This window comes from Tetrao urogallus (genome assembly GCF_951394365.1).
Source record: "Tetrao urogallus genome assembly, chromosome: 7".
Lineage (NCBI taxonomy): Eukaryota > Metazoa > Chordata > Aves > Galliformes > Phasianidae > Tetrao > Tetrao urogallus.
In genome coordinates, this window is record NC_136820.1 from 43,921,072 (window position 1) to 43,944,108 (window position 23,037).

Here is a 23,037-nt window from a genome sequence, read left to right on the forward strand (position 1 = left end):
TGCTTGATTGCTTGAATGCAAAGGGACATCACATCTTCCAGTCCTCAAAGTGGTTTCATGGGGTGTTCCTTCAAGTCCAACGTTTTGCCACTTTCACACCAGAAGTCACTTTGTGGCAAAGTAAAAGGAGAGAAAAAGGAAAAAAAAAATGGAGAAAAGAAAAAGAAGATGTTGGTCGTGATGAGTTAATTTCAGACAGCAGTTTCTGCTGAGTTCACCATGCTTAATGTTCTTCCATCTAGGAAGGAGTTGCTGTCAAGTAAAGCAGAGGAGCTGCTTTCAGTTGTCTTTAAATACATGCTAACAACATAACATCTCTTTCTTCAGGAAAATGATCCAGTTGCATATTGTTAGAGGCATCTGCCTTGTGCTTAGCACAGACACAAGGGGTTAATCATCGTCCTCCTCCTCTTTCAGTGGAGCTATTGGGAGTTTGTCCTGAACTTGGAAACACGATGCAAAGAAGTTGACAATGGAGTTGTACAAATGCTGCTCTAATGCTGGATTGCTGAAATAATGGCTTTCATCAGGGTAAATCTGCAAAGAAGCAAGGAAATACACAGTGAGAACCTTAAGTGTTGGAACTGAGCACTCAGCCCACTGGTCGCCCTGTGTCTTCCCATGGACGCCACAAGGCCCAGGTTAATTCAGTGCAGTGAGAGCACGCCTGAACCAAAAGGAACGTTTTTGTAGGTGGGCACTGCATTTAATTTTGTTCTGAACAAGTTCAAGCAAAACAGAACCAAACCACCCAGTAAGAAGTCAGTAACCTCTGCACACGGTGAAGGAAAGCAAGAGTCATCACTGTTGGTCTAGAGTGGGGTACTGAGTGGAAGGCAATGTGCCTGCTCAACTGAATCCTTACAGGTAGGACTGAGGGCTCCCACTGCTGCTCTGAGTGCCTCTATCCACAGTGTAAATCCTTGATCTCTCCTACTTACTCCTCAATAAATCCTTAAGGGGCACCTACCCCATGGCTGCCTTCAAGCTCCAAAGCACCAATACTTCTTCACTGGGAATGTGCACCGAACCCTTAGTCCTCTTAGCAGCCATCAAATCCCTTCCAGGCTCATAGCCCCAGTGTCTGTGTTCCTACTGCCTTTGGAATCTGATGGAGCTCACGTGAAACTGCAGAAATGCAGCCAGAGGGAGCTGGTATTCAGTAGATGAAATGTTAGTAGGCTTTGCGCACTGCAATAAAACCATCTATACTTCAAGCTGCAGTCCCTGCCATGGTAGCTCTGACTGCTGGCACTCTCCTGGCTGTGGCTCAGTAGGTAGCAGAGAACAGGGACCATCACCTTTGTCTGTGGATGGGCTTCTTTTAGAAGCTGTGGCATCACTGGCACAGATACAGGCAGTTCAGCAAATCAGAGCTGTAACTCAGCAGAAAGAGGGGCTTTTCTGACCGGTGTGTGTCACACAGGGATGTCAGATCTGAGAAACATTTATCCCCCTAACTTTTCCAGCTGATTTAATTTAGAGCCCTTTGTATCTGTAATTCATCCTGATTTCAGCCTGCTGTTCCCACTGAAAGATAGCAGCCATCAACTCCTTAGAGACACTCCTTGCAAAATCTAATTTACTGTAATTCAATAACTGTCCAACAACCTTCCAAAGCAAAACAGTGATATCAAGTTAGCACATGAACACATGGGAACACATTATAAGCAGATTCTGTTTCTACTGCCAGGCTGTATTTGCAAGTGGCTTTTCGAAGCTTGTTTCGTAACAGCAGTTTGAGTTCAGACTGGGAAATAACTGTTCAAATATGAAAAAAGGAAACACATACTGTACCTGCAAGCTGTAATTAGCCTTTGCCTTAATTAGGTGTGTGATAAGGTCCGCAGTATGCTGAAAATGGATTTTTTCTGTAGAAACAGATTACAATCATTAAAGAGGCAAATTTAATTAAGAAAAATCAAAGCCACCTCAAATACATAACGAACTCAAGTGATGGGCTAACTTACCGTCAGCAGTAGCATGAATGATCAAAAATGTCTGTTCCTTCAGTAATGAGACTCTGTGTTCTAATCTGGTGATCTGTGAAGGTAGAGGTTGCAATAAGATTAAAACTCTTGCAAGAAATTAGCAATTCATATGGGGGGAGCAGAAGCACTTAATTCCATTTGATGCTCCCTCACATGGATAACAAGCAGACACCAGCACAGCATATTCTCTCAGCCACTTGCATCACTCCAGAGGTAAAACAGACTTCCACTGCTCCTTCCACGCTCTGCACCAGCAGCAGGAAGAGGTCAGAGACCCTCATCTATTTTAATACTTTAATGTTCAGCAAAAGCCTCAACTGTAGAACACGTGGAAAAAGTCCAAGGGAATATTCCAAAGTGAATAAAATGCACTGACAAAAAGAAGCCCAACTGCACATGCTAAAGCAGGTTCAGTGAGCTGCAGTAACTTTGGTACGGTTTGAAAGATGGCACTGATGAGCTTAGGTGGACCAAAGGAGGTTCTTAAGTATTTACTGCTGTGAATCCTTAGTCTCCAGCCAACTCCCAGATGCACAAAGGACCTACTATTTGGAGTGACTGCAAATACTACAGCCTCTGAGGACTTAGCGAGTATTTACTAATTTTGCAAGAGCTGACTCTGATCATCCTGATATCCTTGAACCTAACTCTCATCCCCTCAGCCATGATATCCAAGTTCTTTGACAGTGCATGCATGTACCTTGCACTCTGTTCTCCTTCCTATTACTCCCTGATTGATGCTTCTTCAGTTGCACCTTGCCATGGGACAATACAGGCTTTTTGGGGTCTACACCTGGTCTCTACTGATATGATTTTGATAAACTTCATGGGTGGTTCACAGAATAGGAGCAATTCTTATTCCTTAAGCAATCTGTGGTCCAACTGCAGAATGTAGGAGATGTGTATCAGTTAGGAGCCGTGCCTGGAGGAGTGCAATGCCCAGCAGTGAGCTCAAGCTGTTGTCTAGCAGATAATCCCAAATCACAGGATCATAGAATGGTTCGGGTTGGAAAGCAGCTTGAAGTCCATGCAGTTTCACCTGCCTGTCATGGGCAGGGACACCTCCCACTAGAGTAGGTTGTCCAAAACCCCATACAACCTGGTCCTTAACACCTTCAGGAATGGGGCACCCAGTTTCTCTGGGTAGCCTATGTCAGCGTCTCACTGCCCTCATTGTGAAGACCTTTTTCCTAACGCTCAATCTAAATCCACCCTCTTTCACCTTAAAGCAATTACCCCTTATCCTAACGCTACATGCCCTTATAAAGAGTTGCTCCCCAGCTTTCCTGTACGCCCCTTGAGGTACTGAAAGTTGCAACAAAGTCTCCCGAAAGCCTTCTCCACTCCAGGCTGAACAACCCCAGCTCTCTCAGCCTATCCCCACTGGGGAGGTGCTCCAGCCCTCAGAGCATCCTTGTAGCCTCCTCTGGACCTTCTTAACAGAACCATGTCCTTCTTGTACTGAGGGCCCCAGAGCTGAATGCAAGCACAAAACAGGGGAGAATCACTGCTCTCCATTTGGACACAGAGCCACTGACTACAATTTTTTGAGTGCAACCATCCAGCCAATTCCTTATGCACTGGGTCCATCACATCTGTATCTCTCCAATTTAGAGACAAGGATGTAATTGCAAAATGATGTCAAACGCTTTGTACAAGTCAGGCAGATTGTGTCAGTTGCTCTTGCCTTTTCCACCAACACTATCACCACACTGCAGAAGGCCAGCAAATTTGTCAGGCACAATTTGCCCTTAGAGAAGTCACGCTGGATCTGCTCCATGATCTTGCAGGCACAGAGGTGAGACTGACTGGCTTGTAGCTCCCCAGGTCTTTTTTCTCTTTATAAAAATGGGAGTTGTGTTTCCTCTTTTGGCCAGGATCTCCCTGTTCATCCATCCATACCTCCTGGCATTTTTGCCTGACTTCCTTTTGTTGGGATGCTCCTGAGCTGGTGATCTTTGAGCATAAACCAGTTTGTATGGCTCCACTTCCCTTCAGCGCTTTATTCTAGGTCACTCAACCAAGAAGAACCCTGAAGAGGCCCAAGTCTGCTCTTTGATAAGGCCAACTTTTCAACACACAAAGAAAAGTGGCAATTCAAAGTTCTAATTTCTATTAAATTTCTTATTTCAGTATTTTTGCTTGCTTTCACTGCTACTGATCTGCCTTTACATTCCTAAAAGAACAAAAAGAATTTAACATGAACTAGAGATCGTCCATGCAAAATCTGAGAGACAATGAACTCAGAATTTAGATAACCATGAAAAAGCTTCCACTGCAAGGCTCAGGGAGCTATCTGCCTCACGAAAATGGGCCAAAATTCATGTCTTAGAGGGCAACAAAGTGATAAGATCATTGGGATGAACTTGGATGGAGGTTGTGACTATATGGCTACATCTGAGTTTCTAAGCCTCAGTTCTTTCAATAGGTTAAATTGAAATATCTATATTTACCCAATGTAGAGAGGTGGACATGAAGACTAATCAATAAAAAAAAAGAGTAACCATTATTACTATGAAGATGACAAGGCTGTAAGTAGATTTAATGATACCTTCCTGCCTCTTAAGTACAGAGAGTTTTATTGGTCAGTCTGTTGCGTGTTCTTGTTCCTTTCCCAGGAGAGAACACAAGGAGGAAGAGTTAAAACCCCTTTCACATTTTATGAGATGCAGTGTCCATGCACTTACCTCATACACTCTGTTATCAATCCCATACAAACCCAAGTATCTTTCAGAAAATGCTGAAGCTTGAAAAGAAATAAAGAAAGCATTCAGTCATATTTGAGTACATTGTCACTTCTAAGCCAAATACTACAGATGCTAAAAAAGTGCTTAAGTACTGAAGTACTTTAGTAAAGTACTGAAGCTTTAATAGATTTATTTCTAAAAGTTTTAGAAAATACAATCAGGATATGCACTATACCACAGGCTTTCATCATCACTATGTCTATCAGTAACAGAACTATTTTTTATTTACTTACTGCAACTGAGATACAAGAGGAGGAGTGTCACGTTTGTCCCTTTCATAAGCAGCTGACTCCATCAACTACAAGCTCCTGTTGCTCTCAGGGATAACTGCAGTGTTTAACACCCCTGGCTTTCTGATTTCACTTAGTGCAAAGGGAAGTGGTGACCCTGAGAGGAAGGATCACTGTGTGCATGGGGTATCATCAGAAGGGAACCAGGGGGATCACCACCACAGGATGGGCACTGCATTGCAGCTCCCATGGAGGGATGTGTCAGGCAAGAAGGAATAATGTTCAATACAGGTTGGTGGTAGAGGTTGGATGGTAAAAGTAGTTTATAGTCTTTACAGCTAGCTGAGAAAACTATCAGGATCTTGGGAAAGAAAGAGAAGAACACTGCATAAGGGTAGGATAGACACATCATCTGCAGTCAGAGAGACAGCCTGTTGGCTCCAGGATAATGTTTACCATATAGTTTGAAGTCTGTCAGTGGGGAAAGAGCAGCTCCACATGCAAACACCTGGTTTTCTTCGCCAGCTGGAAGCATGTAAGTGCTCAGGTAGCCACCATAGTCCTAGAACACAAACAGGAGAGGGACATCAGCAGTCATGCAGTGACATATTGATGCTTTTGGGTATAGAACAGGGCACTAGAGACCTTGCAGGAGCTTCTTGGCAGTTACAGAGCCCTCAGCACCTGGTCCTGGAGAAGGAGGGAACAAGGGACCACAGCCATGGCTGAGGAGGAGCTCTGCACTTGCTGCACTCTCCTGAATCAGAAGGGTTGTGTGTCCCAGAGCCTGCCCCTTCTTAACCCACTACACGGCTGTAGGTCTGCTCAGATATACTAGCTCTCCAAAATACCATCTCAGCACCTCCTTTTTTAAAATGGACATCATAATTTTGGTGTCTGCCGTCAGTCTGTTAACAATTCCCCACAGAGATGCTGCTGTAAGTGCAGCTCTCACTGCTCACTCTAAGCCCGTATCTCCCACAACAAACAGTTTCTACTCGCAGTCCCGTGCTCATTTCAAATTGTGTGTACTTTGCAATTGCTGTTTCCCAGCCGGGCACACGCTGGGATGTGAGTCAGCTCAGAGATCAAAACTGCTGTTGAACATTTGTACAATTCGAGCCAGGTCTGCCCACACACCCACAGGCCTTAAGGGATGCAAGGAAAATGAAAGTTTGCAAGGGAAAAAGTAACTAATGTTGACAGCGTTTTTCTGGCAAGTTGTCACTTTCTGCACCCAGAAGTTAATTTACACACATTGACGAATGCACTGATAAAACAAAAGCTTTCATCAGCAGCATCTCTGAGCAAGAAGCAGCCTATGTCAAAAATAAATAATAACAAAAACCACTATTCACATAGTCAGGATTTAGCTCAGCTGCTTAACCTCATCAGCCAACCACAGCAGTGCAGAGGAATAAGAGCAAAAAGTTACCTTTCCAAACACACCAACTCGCATTTTATCGATGTAATGCTCTTTCAGCATTGTCCTAGAATATGAGGGGAGAAACTATGAATTAAAAACACTTTTCCCTTCGACACTGCAGCGCCCTACCTCTGAAAGGCATAATAAAGCTGTTTCTATTGCACTACGCTGGTGGTGTTTTTAGTGTGATCGTGCTCAGAGTGAATCTAACAATATGACAGGACTTGATATTTAGGATTTTACACTTAAAAAAAAGTCTGTAAAAAAGTGTGAAGTTTTAAAGAGGTACATTTTCTCCCACTGCGAGTCCAGCGAAAAATTAATCTAGGAGCTGATATTCCAGCTTGTTTGCAGCTGTATGACTGTACAGAGCTAAAAATAAACAGGCTTTGAACATGTGACACAGATAAGTGTGCTCTAATTTAGCTCTTTAAGTTCGTTCTCCTCCATCTGCACAGGCTGGCACGAGCTCCCTCTCTCACATGCCATTGCTTGATCACAGCCACGGAATTACATTGTCCTTCCTTCCTGCTCTACCCCACATACCGCAGGACTAATGCCAGCCTTGGAGTAATTATTAGTAATTAATTAAGTTCACAGAATCATAGAATGGCTTGGGTTGGAGGCATCTTAAAGACCATGCAGCTCCAAGCCCCTGCCTTGAGAAGAGGCACTCTCACCATATCAGGCTGCCCAAAGTCCCATCCAACCTGGTGTGGAGCATCTCCAGGGATGGGACATCCACAACCTCTTTGGGCAGCCTGTGCCACTGCCTCCCCGCCCTCTGAGTAAAGAATTTCCTCCTAACATCTAATCTAAACCTCCCCTCTTTTAGTTTAAGTTCTTCAAGACGTTCTTCAAGAACAGTGTGATTCACCGGACAGCTTCCAGCTGGTCCTTCTCTTCCAAAAGGCCCAGCCTCCTCTTAACCTCGTGCAATAGTTTAGTGCCTTGGAAGCCGCTCCCACGGCCGTCGAACTTCAGCACAATGGCGTTGTGCAAGCTGACCATCACGCTCTCCCACGTCACCTCAAACCTCTCTGTTACGATCTGGCTGCCTGGCGTCCCATCCCTGAAACACAAACAGGCATCAGGAAAAAGAACAGTGCTTCAAGAAACAAAGGCAACATCACTAAATGGGAGCCCAAAGCTCTTCCCAGGGCCATGGGCTTGCTGTGGGAATGGGATGTGATGTGATGCAGAAGTCAGTGGAGTTTTCCTCACTAACACTTGTATCTACTTCTCTACCATCTCTGGCTCCAATCTGTCTCCATTTCTCTACCACTCCCAAAGACAGGGTATTTCTGGTGGAGGATTTGCTGTAAGGAGCCTGGCTTAGCATGCTGCTAAGACACACTGGTTGAAACCTGCAGCTATTCATCCTCTCTTGCTTCAGTGGCAAGTGTTCAAGTTTCATCTACCACCCCAGTTCAACCAACGCAGAAACCCCTCTACCATCAGCTTCTTGGGTGGCTGCAGGTGGAGCTGTCAGTCATGTCTGTCACCTCCCACTGAGGCAAGTGAAGAAGGTAAGAACACTTCTAGAAGTGGTAAAACCAAGAGCACAGAAACGCCCAGGTTGACCCAAGGTAAGTGGAATACATGGGCAAGACTCCCTTCACAACCTTCTGCTCAGAGTCTGCACAAGGGCACTGCCTCAAGAAATACTGAGCCACTTCTGGAAGACAGCCCAGAAAAAACAGGAGGTAATGATAATGAGAAATAATATTTTAGGTTGGCATTACTGTAGACCTGCAGGCACTCCCCCCAATTCTTGTCTTTTCTGGGGGGTTCTTGGGAACATCAGTCAACTCACTGCAGGTTTTTAACATGCATGTGACTCCTATTCATTTGCATTTATTCAGGCAAGACCCAGGCACATTCAGCTTCAGAGACAGCCTAATCAAGTGCTGTTTGCTTGATGAGCACCAATCTTCCTCAAGCACTTCTAATGAAGTACATTTTCTCTGCGGTATTTCTGTGATGTAGTGGCATGCTTATTGCAGTGCTTTCGTCCTTCATGGAAGGAAGTGCTGCATGGTGTTCAGGCACACAGCTACCTCTCTCACTCTTACGTGGGGCTTCTCTGCTGCAGGGCATCCCCTGGCAGGGAGCAAGTGATGCAGCAGGATGCAGCAAGCCAGGAAGGTGTCTCCAAGGTCAGTCAATTCCCTCCCCAGGATTCTTCCAAATTTCCAGAAAAAACACAGCTCTGCATATTATTATTACTAAATGTTGCATAAAGAGATACCCATCTGCTATGCTCTCCAGGAAGAAATTCTACCTGCCTAATATAAATACAAAAATTGTACAGATCTTCCAAAGGCACTAAGAAGGAAAGCAGGATGCTCCCCTTCCTCCAGTGTCTCAGCAGACATAGCTCCTGCTTTGGATGGAAACAAGTCTCTCCTCTGCCTGAGGTTTGCTGAAATGCAAACCATGCAAACCCATGGAGAGCTGAGATCCCTGATGCTGGATCTCCTGCTTGCCCAGGTCAGCCACTTTCAGCCCTTCTCAAAGAAGCACTCAGCACACTCTGCTCAGTGGCACAGAGTTAGGGCCCTATCACTGAACCAGGTGTGCACCTTAATGCCAGTATAGAAAGACTATGTCCATCTTTTCTTTCTCCCAGTGTTTCTGCTCCCCAAATAACTGAATTGGGAGTTCATTTGCAACAACTGCAAAAAACCCTACAATGCATGTAGGACTCGACTAGGGAATCCTCCTGGGAAGTGAAATCCTTGGCCCAAACATATGAGAGAAGAAACCCATGTCCAACCTTGCCCAACTCTCATGTGAGGCATTTGGAAGGGAAATTGTGTCATATCTTGAAAGATGAAACTTCCACACTGCCACAATAATGTGAAGAGAAACAAAAGAAGAGTGAAAACTTACACAACTAAAAGCAAGGGATAGTGCGCCATGTCTGAAAACGTTGCTGGCTTTAGGATCTGCATTGGTAATTCTAGGCAAGAAAACAACAAATGACAGCGTGTCTTTAGTGTAGGAAAACCAACATAATGATAGTACATATTTCTGGTGTTTTGGCTACTTATAAACAGGAACAACACAGCATTTCATCAGACATGCTGGTAAATAACACCTTAGGAACACAGCTGTTGTCAATGAAAAGACCACGTTATAGTAGCTGAGGTGACAAGAAATGTAAATTGAGAGAAGAGAGTGTGCTGTTCAGTCATGCATCCCTTTTACAGCATTCAATTAACATCTGGCAATAGCTATAATTTTCCTTCTCGGCAGCTGTATGAGTGACACAGCCAGAAATCAATACTTCAGGGCAGCAGAGGAGGGAGGAAAGAGACAAGGAGGATGATAATTTAAGACCCAATTAAGCGTGGTGTGTTGGGGGGGGAGAATGGGATCTTTTCTGCTGTAGTGGCATGAAGACTGGTAAAGAAACATCTGCTTTAATCCTGATTTTCAGGGGCCCTAAATGGTACTCTAAAACAGCAGGTAACTGTGCTGAAGGCTGCACGGTATGGCTGGTTCCAAACCAACAAAAGTAGAAAATGTCCAAGGTCCCCAGGCATGGGGACTCTCACCACAGCTCCTTTAACTACTTTCGATGGCCTGGTATTGACAGCTGAATGCTCCCATCTGAATGCCATCCACATCAACGAGAGCACATTTATATTTAAAATGTTAACTACAATCCAGATTAGCAAAGGCCCGGCAATTAAATCGGTATTAGGAGCATTTTCAATAGATTAATACACACATTAGCTGCGCGGTTTAAGTAGATGGCTTTGCAATCATTGTCTGACACTCCACCTAATTAGTTATTCCATCTGAATGCTAATGGACCGCAAATTGGATCAATGGCCCAGGGACAGCCCAAAAGGCCATCACTTGACTTTAAATATAAATAAGCACCACTTGCAGTGTTCCCAGGGCTGTTCAGCCCAAGGCCACGGAGACATAGGGAGGACATGGAAACAGCCCACTTGTATTTATTACATGTATTTGGTTAAATGGGCAGAATCCAGTGTCAGTGATACCTGCTGGTAAGACACTGAGCGTCAGCCTGAGTTATTCACCATCAGCTGACACTACCACAAGTGAGCTGGCTGATGGAGGGGATAGGTATCATCTTTTTGACTGTCTCCTTCTGCTGCATGTGAGGCTTGCAAGTGTTACTTTATGCACTCCTAACACCGGCAAGTAGAACATTTTGGAGCCATTATTATCCTTTTCAAATGCCTTTCAGCCTTTGCTTCACACTTTTTTTTTTTTTTTTAACACCTGCTAATGATTGAAATTAGTAACCTGCCATCAGTCACACCTCCCTGCCTTCATTTCATATGCCCTGAGAGGTGTGCTGCTTTTTGGCTCGGGAAATGCCAAAATCCAAACGCGTCATTTGAATCCAGGATTTGTGTTTGTTTTTAGAGTTACTGCCATACACACAAACTAGGGCTCTGGCGTGCAACATCACAATGCTGAATACGCGGATTTTCCATGTATTCCATCTGCTTAGAACCAGAGCAGATGCTTATTAGGTTGGTCCAGGTGCAGCTCTAGAGACAGGCAGAGAATGCCTACACTTTACCTATTTGCCACTAGGTTTTCTTTCCTTCTGTCCAGATACAGATTCACGGGGAAAACAATTACACAAATGGTGCAAACAACGTGCCAGGCACTGACATAAACTGCTCCGTTTTTTTCTTTTCTTCACTCCAGATGAAATCTCTTTGCTTTTGTTGAAAAGCTTTCTTTTTTTTTTTTTTTTCTTTTTTTTTTTCCAGCCCTGTCAAATGATATGGCTTTCTCAAAAGACTCCTGAATGACTCCAAGGGGCAGTCAGGTTCATTCACTGTGGTTCAATATCGTACAAATGAAAGGCAGTCCCAGCTGTAGCCAGCAAGCACATACACTATCCCACTTCACACCCATCCCAGATAATAAACCACTTGAGCTATGGCAAATGCCCTGAACAATGGGAGCACCACACTGTGTCAATTCTCAGAGAGGATTTTCATCTGCAAAGAAAACTGTCAAAGGAGAAAAGAAAAACTCAACACCACCCAATCCAATCATTTTGCTTTTCTTTAGCTGCATTCTCATCCAATCCTGTCTCAGTAATAACTTCCTTGTGAAGCACATCCTAAGAGAGTGCTTTGCTAACTGTGAGAATAAATCGAGAGCCAGAGTCATTTTTCCTCCTGCCAGTCTAGGCAAGACGACTGTATCATTCCGCAGCAATAGTAGTTAAAAAGAAAAATAAGATAGAGGAAAAGTGCTACTTACTGTAATCATCTATCTTGATTTCCATGTATTCTACTTTAGGCATTTGCCTGTCATTTACAGCCAGTTGCACATTTTCATTTACCTCCAGCTCAAAAATTTCTGAAAGAAGAAGGATTAAGATCACAAAAACTTCCAGTATTGTTTGTGAAAATGCAGATTAACATTTTATAGCCACCTTAATATCTGTAACACAGCTTTCCTTATGGGAGTGTGACCATCTGTGTTGAGACATGGCTATGAGCCCCAGTCAGATGTCTACACGAAAATCTAAGGGTCAGATGAAGAGGTTCTCAAGTCTGTGGCTAAGCTACGTATAACAAAACAGGGAAAGGGAGGAGACTTTAGAATGCTTCAGGACAAGGTTGTGGTGCTACTCATGAGAAAGTCAATTGAAAGGAAAACCACGGGGAGAGAGACCACAGAAACATCACGTCTGGGAGCAGTACCGGTTTGCAAACTTCTTTAGAGTTTATTACTCTGCCTTTCAGTCCCACTGATGTTGGTGAGGCTGCTTGTACAGATAACAACGAACCACAAAGTCTACTTTCCTCTAAGACAAAAAGCTTCTTTGGAATGTCCCTCTATCTTAAAAGCAATCACTTGCATCCTCTAACAGAGAAAGAGGAAGAAAAAATTTACAACAGTTTCAGCAATTGTTTTTCTTGTTTCTCTTATTCAAGAATTGTCTGGGATAGGAATAGAGGATTCCTTCCTTCTTCCTTTAAGTCTCATAAAGGAATTAACCTTTATAGCTCACATCCTGGCCCTTGAGGACCTCTTAGAAAAAGTGACTACCTCTAGCAACAGAAAGAACAAGTCCTCCTCAGTTGGTAAGGAAAGGGCCCATCCTGAGGGAATATTTCCATGTGTGATGATGAGGCTCCTGAGCCCCATTGGGAGGGATTCCAAGATGGTGAGATCCTGGCTTTGGATTTCAGTCATGGAACATGCTGCAGTGCTTGGCCCCTTGGTCTCGGGCTGGGATTGGACTGGGGGACCCAGAGCATCACTTCTGCATTGTGGGCCCAGAGAAGGCTTTGCACCAAATTATGAGTTTAGCTGATTGTACCTTCCCTTTAGAGACACACCAATAAACAGATGTGTAAGCCTAACTCCTCCAGTAATACTTAGCTGATGATCATGCTGTCATTGCCCACCTCTGCTGAAAAGGCAGGCACACCACAAAAACATGCCTTCCCACATCTTTCAGCAAGACCCTATTGGTTCCCAGACTATTTACCCTGCTTCTGAAAAGCCTGTCTCATCCCTATTGAAATCACATTCCCTACAAAACTGCCAAAGCAACAGCCTATTACATTTAGTTAAATATTAAGATTCTCATTTAATTACGGCACACACAAGTAGCTTTATCAGCAGAAAGGGGCCTGCCACGTAGGGGAATTTAGTCAAGCCATTTTATTTGTTCACATAATTGCATCTTTAGAAAGCCAAGACGACTATGGAGGAAATAAAAAGATTGGCATATCTCCTAAAGGACTTTCTTTTCTGCTTTAGGACCACAGGGAGATTGAGTCTATAGAGTACAAATGGTCATTGCTTAATTAAATGTAAGCACGCTATAATATTCGGAGCGACGCACTATTATCAGATTATTGCAGAATACAGAGGCAAACTCCCTCTATAGCGTAATGCACTCATATTAAATGAGCAAATTCAGTAATGTGTGCAACTGTCAGTTGCTCTTTTTTCAGAAGAAGAAGAATGAGGGAAAAAGGGAAGCAAGGGAAATGCTAATCATGTGCAGAAAATCATGAATTTCAGCAGGTGCTGTGTTCAGGGCACAACTAGATCAAGCTTTCTATGTAATACGCACTACTGAGTACCATCAGAATCAAACCAATTTCAGTATGTCTTGTGTTCCTTTTTTAAGACCTTCATTTCCTTTATTTTTTTTTTGTTTTATATAGCATTTATCATTTTAATCTCCCAAAAGTAATTTGTAGAACTATTCAGGAGCCTGCAACACAGTTCATGAGAGCACGGTCCTGTATGCACTATTAGAGTCAGCCCTCTCCACGTCTACTGTAAAATGAAAGCAATGTTTTTAAGGAGAAAAACCACAAAGATAAAAATGGATGGAGAGCAGGAAGACATGGCAGCAGAAGGGACTGGATATTCTGTACTTGCACAGATGAGATCTGTGAATCCAGGTTCAGGCACCCAGGTAAGCTGTTACTCTGCCTTTCAGTCCCACTGATGTTGGTGAGGCTGCTTGTACAGATAACAACAAATCACGAAGTCTACTTTCCTCTAAGATAAAAAGCTTCTTTGGAATGTCCCTCTATCTTAAAAGCAATCACTTGCATCCTTTAACAGAGAAAGAGGAAGAAAAAATGAACAACAGTCAAACAATTTTGCATAAATGACTTCTAAACGGCTTGCAAGGCTTGAAGGCTGCCTCAATGGTAGCGTGTCAGCCATCAGCAAGGAGCCTGCCTAGCTGCAAGACAGAGCTCTAAAATCCCACTGCTACTACCCTGTGCAAAGACTGAGATACGAGCAGCCACTGGTGCAGAGAGATTAAAATGTTTGCAGTTTGCTATTTGCTGCCTGTTGTGACTCCGAAAAAAAAAGCAATTCTTGTATCTTTGTCAACCAGGACAATTGCACATGCCAACTTTTGCTATTTATGGCAGAAGCATTTTCACAAGGGATAAAACCTGTTAAAAATAAAATAATAATCCCTCTGCATTTGGCTGTGCCTGGGCGACTTTGGGTATAGAGGCACTCCAGGCTTTTACCTGGAAATTTCAGACCAGAGAGGAAACAGAGACATGAAGAAATGCTAGACCAATGCTAGTCATGTAAGCATTTGGCAGCAGACAGTCCAGTGAAGCAGCATATTGCTTTAACCTAACTTCTTCCAGAATGCTGCTAAGTTTTGTGCATGTATTTTTTTCTGCAAAGGAACATCTGAATTTGAACAGATTAATTGAAAATAATGGCAGGATAAATTAGAGTTAAGGGTACATACATCTCCTTAATTACCTCAGATGCTTCTGGCACTGCATGGAACACTATTGAGCATTTCTATTTTAACTGCAAAGATTACAGTGTGTCACAAATCTGGTTTTAAATGTGATTAAAAAAAAAAATCAATCAGAATTCAGGGTTGCACTCTGTACTTGCTGTTCACAAGTCCAACTTTTCTAGGTGGGATCAGGGCTTGAAATGCGTGTTGCCAACAGGAACTGAGAAAACGAGCCATAAAATCACATATGACTCAGGGTAAATCTTACGTTTTCTTTCCTACACATCCTAGTGTCATAGGAATCCATCCTCTGACACTTCCCACCTTCAATGGGGAACAAAGCAGCACAGTTTTTCACAAAGAACATTTGACTGGGGGGTGAAACACTCTGTTTTGCTCTGTTCCTTTGAAGACACAGCAACAGGGAGTTGTTCTAAGTGTGGCTAAGCTAAACTGATGGCTAATAAACTGCTACCAGCCCCACACAGAGCTACAGGAATAAAGCAGGTGCTTATTATTTGTATTACAGCAATGTCTGAAGGCCCTAATAGCAGGTTAAAGCTGGGCTAAATGCTACATTAAAATGGTAGGAAAGGGTCTCTCATCAAAACAACAGGAGCAGATAAATGTTGGTTTCAGGTAAGACTGACTCATCTCCTGCTGTGAGGCTCATGGAGGCTCATAAGAAACAGAAGGGAAGACATCTGGGTGTCCCTGCCATGCTGACTTGGGGTAAAAAAAGATGGACAAAAAGAAGGGAGAAAAAGCAGGTCCAGAGGAGGGCCACTAAAATGATCAGAGGGATGGAGCACCTCTTCTGTGAAGAAAGATTGAGGGAACTGGGCTTGTTTAGCTTGGAGAAGAGAAGGCTCCAGGGAGATCTCATTGTGGCCTTCCAGTACTTGAAGGGAGCGTATAAAAGGGAGGGGGAATGGCTGTTTATGAGGGTGGATGGTGACAGGACAAGGGGGAATGGTCTTAAACTGAGACAGGGGAGGTTTAGGTTAGATATTAGGAGGAAGTTTTTCACACAGAGGGTGGTGACACACTGGAACAGGTTGCCCAAGGAGGCTGTGGATGCCCCATCCCTGCAGGCATTCAAGGCCAGGCTGGATGTGGCTCTGGGCAGCCTGGTCTGCTGGTTGGTGACCTGCACTCAGCAGGGGGTTGGAACTGGATGAGCACTGTGGTCCTTTTCAACCCAGGCCATTCTACGATTCTGAGATTCCATGTGAAATCTGAACTGTGCATTTTTTGGGAAGGCTGATAACAAATGACATTTGCAAATCATCATCTTCATGCCCCCAAGAGCAATATTCCTAGAACAGCATTGTATTCAGAAGGATTTCAGAGACGTATCTACATCCATGGGAACCTAAACAGAGAATTTTAACTGCAGGCTGGAACACGGGAGAGTTGGAACTTAGGGTCTGGCCCCCTGAGAAGATCTGCCTTTAGGTGGTGCCCTCACTCCCTCTTTTCATGAATATACCAAAGAGCAGCTAGACCTTACTGTCCTGCCTGGCTATACTTCACTGCAGAAACGCAAGGCATAAATCCAGTCTTACTCTGTGCATCAGTCGTGCTGTGAACAGTCACCATCGGAACCCGGGGACCTTGAAAAGAAGAAGGAAACAAGGTGGTTAAACAGCTACCCATGCATGCACATACCCATGTGAACCAGGTTTTGAATTCCATGGAGCTGCAGCCTCCCGAGGATTGCTTTCCATGCAAGAGTAATCTACAAAGCAAATCATCCAGGTATTAGAAAGAATCTATGAATAAATGACAGTGTTGTAGACTTGAAGACATGCGAGGTTTCAAAGCTTTCTCCCAATGGACCACTAAATGCATCTTTCCCTAATTTGTAAACATTATAATTAGCACAAACACAATCAAATCACTTGCTTTTTAAATTATTCTAGTGACACACAGACATCACAGCACAAAGCATTTATGTTTTATATGCCATGGATAACTGTTGCTGTTTTGTAAACTTTTTTTTTTTTTAAAGAATTAAACACCAGATTTACTTCTACACTGGAAAAAAAAACAACTCCACATATGCTGTCTGAAAATGCAGCTTTTGGGTACTGAAATCAGTGTTATAAAAAAAGAGGATTATCATTCCTATGTAATCCACATGAGTGAAGAAAAGAACTCACTGTCACAGGATGTGACAGATTTTAGGATGCTGTAGGATGATGTAGCACAGTGGTCTGGGTTCAGCTTCTAGTTCAGGAAGACACCAAGGGGCTGACTGATAAAAAAAATAAGATGGTCACTGGAATCGGGTTCATTTTGTAGCTGCCCAACTTCTTACCCTCCTTTTTCTTTTCAAGTGTCATCTGCCTGCTGCTTTTGGAGACAGGACCAAAAGGAACTTTGGTCTGACCCAGTGCAGCCATTCTTTGGTTATACCATATTTGCTTACAACTTTTCTAATGGGATTGACTGCTCTGGAAGGAAGAAGACCCTCAAAGAGCTCGAAGCTAGGTCTTGTCTCTTTTTCCTTTCCTTTCCCATCAAGCTGTAGCATCAAGCTGTCTGTGTAGGGACAGCAGAAATTGAAGCTGGCTCTAAGAAGACTCTTGGAGGAAATGCTGTTAGAAATGCTGGTTCCTACTTTCTTGGGACGTTGACACTTTTATGTCCTGGGGAACCCTGCAGTTGGACTAGAGTTTTTTTAATAAAAAAAGATAGGCCCTTTTACACTTCAAAATTAAGAGTTTTCAAAATTAAGCCTCTTTGGTATTGATAAAATTTATGCTCCTTGGGATTCAGACCTCTTTAAGATGTCTTGAGTCGTTCAGCCTACAAACCATGACTGCTGCTCATGTGCACCAGCCACCTGGGTACTTCTTGCCAACAGAAACCTCTCACATATGAGAGTCTCATAGGTGTGTCTCACCTATGAGAGTGTGTCCCCAGAACTCTGTAAATGGCAACAAAAGTGGGTTGATGTGAGCACCCACACCACTTTGGTAAGTGGTATAAGTTGCTGACAGGAAAAAAGGCTTCAGGGCGGTGTAAGGCCAATGGCTTTCCTAGTGCCGCCCAGTAACTATACCCCATTGAGTGAAATATGGCTTCAAAAGTATTTAATGTAGTCCTCACCTATACAGAAAAGAGAAACATCAAATTTTATTTACTGTTAAGCTGACTGATGTAGCAGGTCTGACACTGGTTTTGTAGCCACTGAGAAATGTCTTCTCTAACAGAGATTCTTTTATCTGCATCATCTTCTTAAAATGCAGCCAAGTCAGTATAAATCACACAGAAAAGCAGTGCTTTACTCACTGAGATTTAGCTGAATTTACCTTTCTACTACTGATACACATTGACATGTTGACCGTATTTACGTATAAATCTGCCCTGCTTTTTTACTGCTTTCCCAGAAGCCAGCCTGTTGGAAATGGAACAAACCTACTGAACAATTCATCGTGGGCATGATAAAATCATCAACGAAAACAAAAGAATTCCTCCCAAATTATTTCAATCAGAGCTAGAGCAGTCCTTTATTTAACAGAAAAATGCCTAAAAACAGGAAAGAGATAGAGAGAGAAACACAACACGTGTCATCATTTGATTTTCTAATACATTTTTCCTTTATTTTCCCCATGTTAGCACTGGGAAAGCAATCAGAAACAAAGAAAAAAGTCAATACGCAGTTTACAAAACCCATGTATTATACATTGTGTTTAGTTCTCTCTCACTACCTCACTATCATCTTCCCAAATAAATATTTTAAAGTGAAGTCTCATACAAAGATACTCAGTTTGAGTCAATGTCAAAGAAAACATCTTAAACTATGCATTAATTTCCTTGAAAAAGTAGACTTCTGAGTTGCTCTATTTATCCTTTTACAAGAAAAGAGGTAAAATGATAAAGAAAGAAATGTACAGAATGCAGGATTGTGTGAAAGATTAGTCTCAGTACAAAATATTGCCAATGATGACATTCCAATTAATCAATACATTTTGCTTGTGAATAATTTGAAAGTCATTAAGAAGAGAAATCACTCCCCCTTTTTTTTTCATCTTTAGGGATTGGTGTAAACTACCCATTTTAATGCCAACTTTTAAACTGCTACATCCCAGTTACACGCCATACTGTGTCTTCTCATATGTATACACCAAGCATCTTACAACACGTGCATACTGAGTGCATAACGCCCCAGGAAGGAAACAAACTCTTGAAATTAGAAAGTGTATACTCCTTAGCCTTCCATACTTCATTTTTAAAACCCATAATGGTGTGACAGTCCCATTACACATGCCATCTGCTAAATGCCAGCCACTATCATTTGCAGCTGTGCGAGTGAAACCTAATTTACTTGCTGGGAGCTGACAGTAGTGGCACAAGGCCACCCCTGCCCCACCACTCCTCACTGCTCAGCCCTTCCAGATCTAGATGGAACCCTGAGCCTGGCACATCCTACTGCCCAATAATGCTGCACAAGGCTCCAGTTACAGGAATTTACAATTTTTTTTTCAGCTAAAAATTTAGCTCTGTCATAAAAACTTTGACTTTTGTCATTATCTGTGCTAGAAAAAAATGTTACTATCATTATCTACGCTTGAAGTAAATTAAGCCATATCGCTGTAATGACAAGGGCAAATATATCATCAAGGAGGTACTACTCCTTTCTGAATGTGCACAGAAAGTCTGTGCCTCAGTAATTTGGCAAGAAAAAGCATTGCCTATGGCTCATCATCAATTTTTAAGTGGTTCTTGCTATTATTTTCAAAAGAGTTCTGCTTGAACACTATCAGAAAGAAACAACTCTGTACATATTTAGGTAACCAGGTACAGATTTTCAGAATAAAAACTGAATTACAACTTTGAACAAAGCACTCAACTGACATTTGTTCTGCAATACTTTAAAGAGAATATTCTAAAGTATTCCTGATATTTTCATGGTCTAAATAGCTATATTATCAAAACAAAGTAGTAATTATAAAAAGAATATTATGTAAAATTGAAAAAAAAAAAAAAAAGTAATCAAAATTATTTAAGTGTTTAGAAAGTGGAAAAAAGATGAATCGTCTTATTCTCCTCATTCATATTCTCAAAGGCTTCAGTATGGAAGATAATTTCAGACCAGAAGCTAAATTCAGTGTGTAAACAATGAAAATTCAAATACTCTCTGCCAGCACCACCAGAGTATCTCTTAAACACTGATGAATGATTTAAAAGAGCAGCTGCAAGCAATGGGAGCTGAGTGGGTCTGGCTCTGCACGAGTGAGATAATTGGCAACAGCCATCTCTGTGTACAGATTCCAGATCTCTTTATTTGCTAATCCATGAATTATTTATATGTGCTGCATAAAGTTCATATGTTGGGGTGATAATATCACCCTAATAAATAAAGACATGGGGAATTCATTGAGCCACTGCTTATAATTAAAATATTTTCCCATCTACAATATTTTCCAGCTTATGCTAAAGACAGATGTTCGTGCTGCTTGCTTTGGCAACCTTATGGACACAAACATCAAACAGATTTGTGCTGCTATTCACCCTCCTCAAGACATTTCATCTTTTAATCTAATCTTTACTTCCTCAAATGTAACTTGTCTTGCAAAACAATCAATACAGTCTTATTGTCAGGAAACATGAAGAACAGCACAAACTGCATGGAAGGTACAGCTGGTGTCTGCTCTGTCACTTCTGTGATAGATTTCATGCGTGCTTTACGTACAGCAGAAATAAGGCTGATTCTGCTGAGACAGTTTCAGTTAGCTGTGTCTAGAGGGCAAATGTGCAAGAGGTTAATTATATTGCACAAAATAGCTTTGATGAGTTTTTGAAAAGGTTGCTTGAGTGCCTAAGTGTGGTCAGGAGCAGGGTCAGTTCCATGGGTATCTATATATGCCTATCTATAGGCATATGGGATTGACACCAACCCACCCAACCTGCTCCATTACATTGTCCCTCCTGTGACTGCTGGGACACAGAAGGATACAGGACTGAAAAAGCTCTCCCTTGCTTCTCCAGGCAATAGCATGTTATAAAAATACTGATAAATGCCCTCTAAATATAGCTATATTTTCTTTGATGTAATTGCTGCTGGTACTTCACTCTTCCAAAAGAAGCTGTCCTCTAACTTCAGGCTCTGTTGGCTGTCACTCCAGTTTACACCTCTGTGGTTTTGTGCCCAAAAGCTGTTTTCTACTAATCACAAGTATTCCCTCTGCAGTCATAACAGTCACGTCTCCCTAATGTCCTCATTCCATTGGATAAAATAGATTATTTTAGCTCCCTTTTGTAGTACAAATTCCTCTTATCCTTTAATCTAAGAGCATTTCACTTTCAGTTCATCCTTCCTAAACACAAATGACCAGGACTCCACTCCCTGCTGTAGAGGATGTCATAAGCAGTCCTTAATACAGCAGAATTGCCAGTTGCTTGGTTCTTTGGAAAAATTTTTGCTTAATGCATCCCAAAAGTTCATCTGCCTTTTCCATGGCCACAGCTGGTAGGTGCTTTGAAGACATTCAGTGATGAGCACTGCATGCCCAGGCACCCATCCACTCTTAAAGCTTCAAGCATACGAGACAAAGTCATCACGTGCTTAATCCTGCTTTTTCTACTATCAATTTCCCCTTTCTAGGTCTGTAAGACAGCCAACTCCTCCAGTATTTCCTTCTGCCTTCTGATGATGCTTATCAGCTTTGTAGTCTAATTCCATTAGCTGAGTCCAGCTTTGGGTTCCCAGGCTGTCATGGAAAAATCTCAGTAAGGTCATTCCCAAGACCAGCTCCTAATGAACCTGCTGCTGATCCCCAATTAGCCTTATATTTCACTTTATCTTAATCTACTGCCTTATTTCATTTAGGCAATCCTTGACCTTCCCTCACAATTCTTAAACTAATCCTCACCCTCTCCCTCTTAATTAATATCATCCAATGAGGCATCACATCCTGGGGGATGAGTGAAAACATGCCCTTCCTTTCATGAGATGGTGGCCAAGTTTTTTCAAAAGACAGTGTAACAACACGTGGATGGTTTCAAGGTGTAATAAGGAAAGCCGATGATGTTCAATAAATGCTGCAGATACATTTACCCATTGTAGTGACTTATAATCAGATAAAAAAAATGAAATGTGCTAGGAAAATTTGCTTGCTGACTCCCTGAACCTCATAGCGCACCATGAATGTGTATCTGCAGAGATGGAAAGATAGAACCACTCCAGCTCACACAGGGATCACTGTCTTGCCCAAAGGTACTAGAGTTTTGGCCTAGTTCAGATCTCCAGTCATAGGAATGAATCTGAACAGAGAGATTTCCATACCCAACTTCCTTTCTTTTCTCCAATTACTGCTGTATATCCTGACATTTCTAATTGAATCCCTCATTAATGTGACACCCATCAATTCAATCTGAATTCAGATTTTCTCCAGTCTTTGAGATGAAAGTACTGTCACTATGCTTTAAATATATTTAAGTCTCTTATAGGATTATTATATGCTAATCTGAAGAAAAATAACATACATAGAGGAATACTGCCTGTATTACCTGTCCACTTTGGAAAGCCTCTGGACATCTCAGGCTGCCCAGGAAGGCTGTGCACTCTATATCCTTGGGGGCTTCCAAGATCAAACTGGGTAAAGCCCTGAGCATACTGTTCTGGCTTCTGTTCTAACACTGCTTTGAACAGGAGATTGGACCAGAGATCTCCTCAGATGCTTTCTAATCTGAATTTTCCTATGATCTTGTGGTTCTGTGATTAACAAGTATACAAATAGCAGTACTATCACAATGGAGAGTCTGCAACCATGTCCTCACCACATCTCCCAGAGCCGCATCCCTTGCAGAGCAGTGGAAGGGCAGGAAGAGCCTCACAGTCCCTGCCAGTCCTCCTAGCCCTAGCTGCTCTAATAGAGACGCTGATATATCCAAGGGAAAAGGGTATCTCCTCGCAACTGCATCATGAGAGAAAATATATTCTTAGCACTGCTTACAATCCACAAACCTCACTTCATATTTTATTTGTATATTTTTAATGTTGTATAATGAGATTTAGATAACTTTAATTTATCCTTCTTATAATTAATTTTTTTCTTGCATACATAATGGCTTCCTAGGAAGTTAAGTAATAGTTAATATTTGATATTAACGCTTTGCAAGAACAAAAACAACGCTGCTTCTCATTGTCCCATTATTAAGCTATTATTCTCCTCCCGTGCGTTCTCAAGTTTTAATATATCCTCAAATGTACTGACTGCATTAATAAAGCCTTAAGTATCATGCAAACAGGAGACAAAAACAGCAATAAACCCTACAGCTGGTCCAGCTGGCCAGCGAGGTGAAAGAAGCAGTTTTCCTTAAAGGAAGCTTTAAATCTTGCAGGATGGTAACATCTGTACAATCCACTACA

At 42.3% G+C, this 23,037-nt stretch overlaps 1 protein-coding gene across 5 annotated transcripts in view; it reads right to left on the bottom strand.

Annotated features, from left to right (window-relative positions):
- Positions 1–390: 390 nt before the first annotated feature.
- Positions 391–23,037, bottom strand: part of DPP6 (dipeptidyl peptidase like 6) — a gene marked incomplete at both ends in the record, with an annotated part of 485,505 nt that continues 462,858 nt past the window's right edge. For all 5 annotated transcript variants that reach the window (XM_079538258.1, XM_079538260.1, XM_079538257.1 and 2 more), the window contains 10 exons: positions 391–537; positions 1,798–1,871; positions 1,971–2,043; positions 4,679–4,737; positions 5,425–5,530; positions 6,404–6,458; positions 7,272–7,466; positions 9,290–9,359; positions 11,663–11,761; positions 16,223–16,270. In XM_079538258.1, coding sequence (XP_079394384.1) covers positions 391–537; positions 1,798–1,871; positions 1,971–2,043; positions 4,679–4,737; positions 5,425–5,530; positions 6,404–6,458; positions 7,272–7,466; positions 9,290–9,359; positions 11,663–11,761; positions 16,223–16,270 — 926 coding nt within the window. The remainder of the gene's footprint in view (positions 538–1,797; positions 1,872–1,970; positions 2,044–4,678; positions 4,738–5,424; positions 5,531–6,403; positions 6,459–7,271; positions 7,467–9,289; positions 9,360–11,662; positions 11,762–16,222; positions 16,271–23,037) is intronic.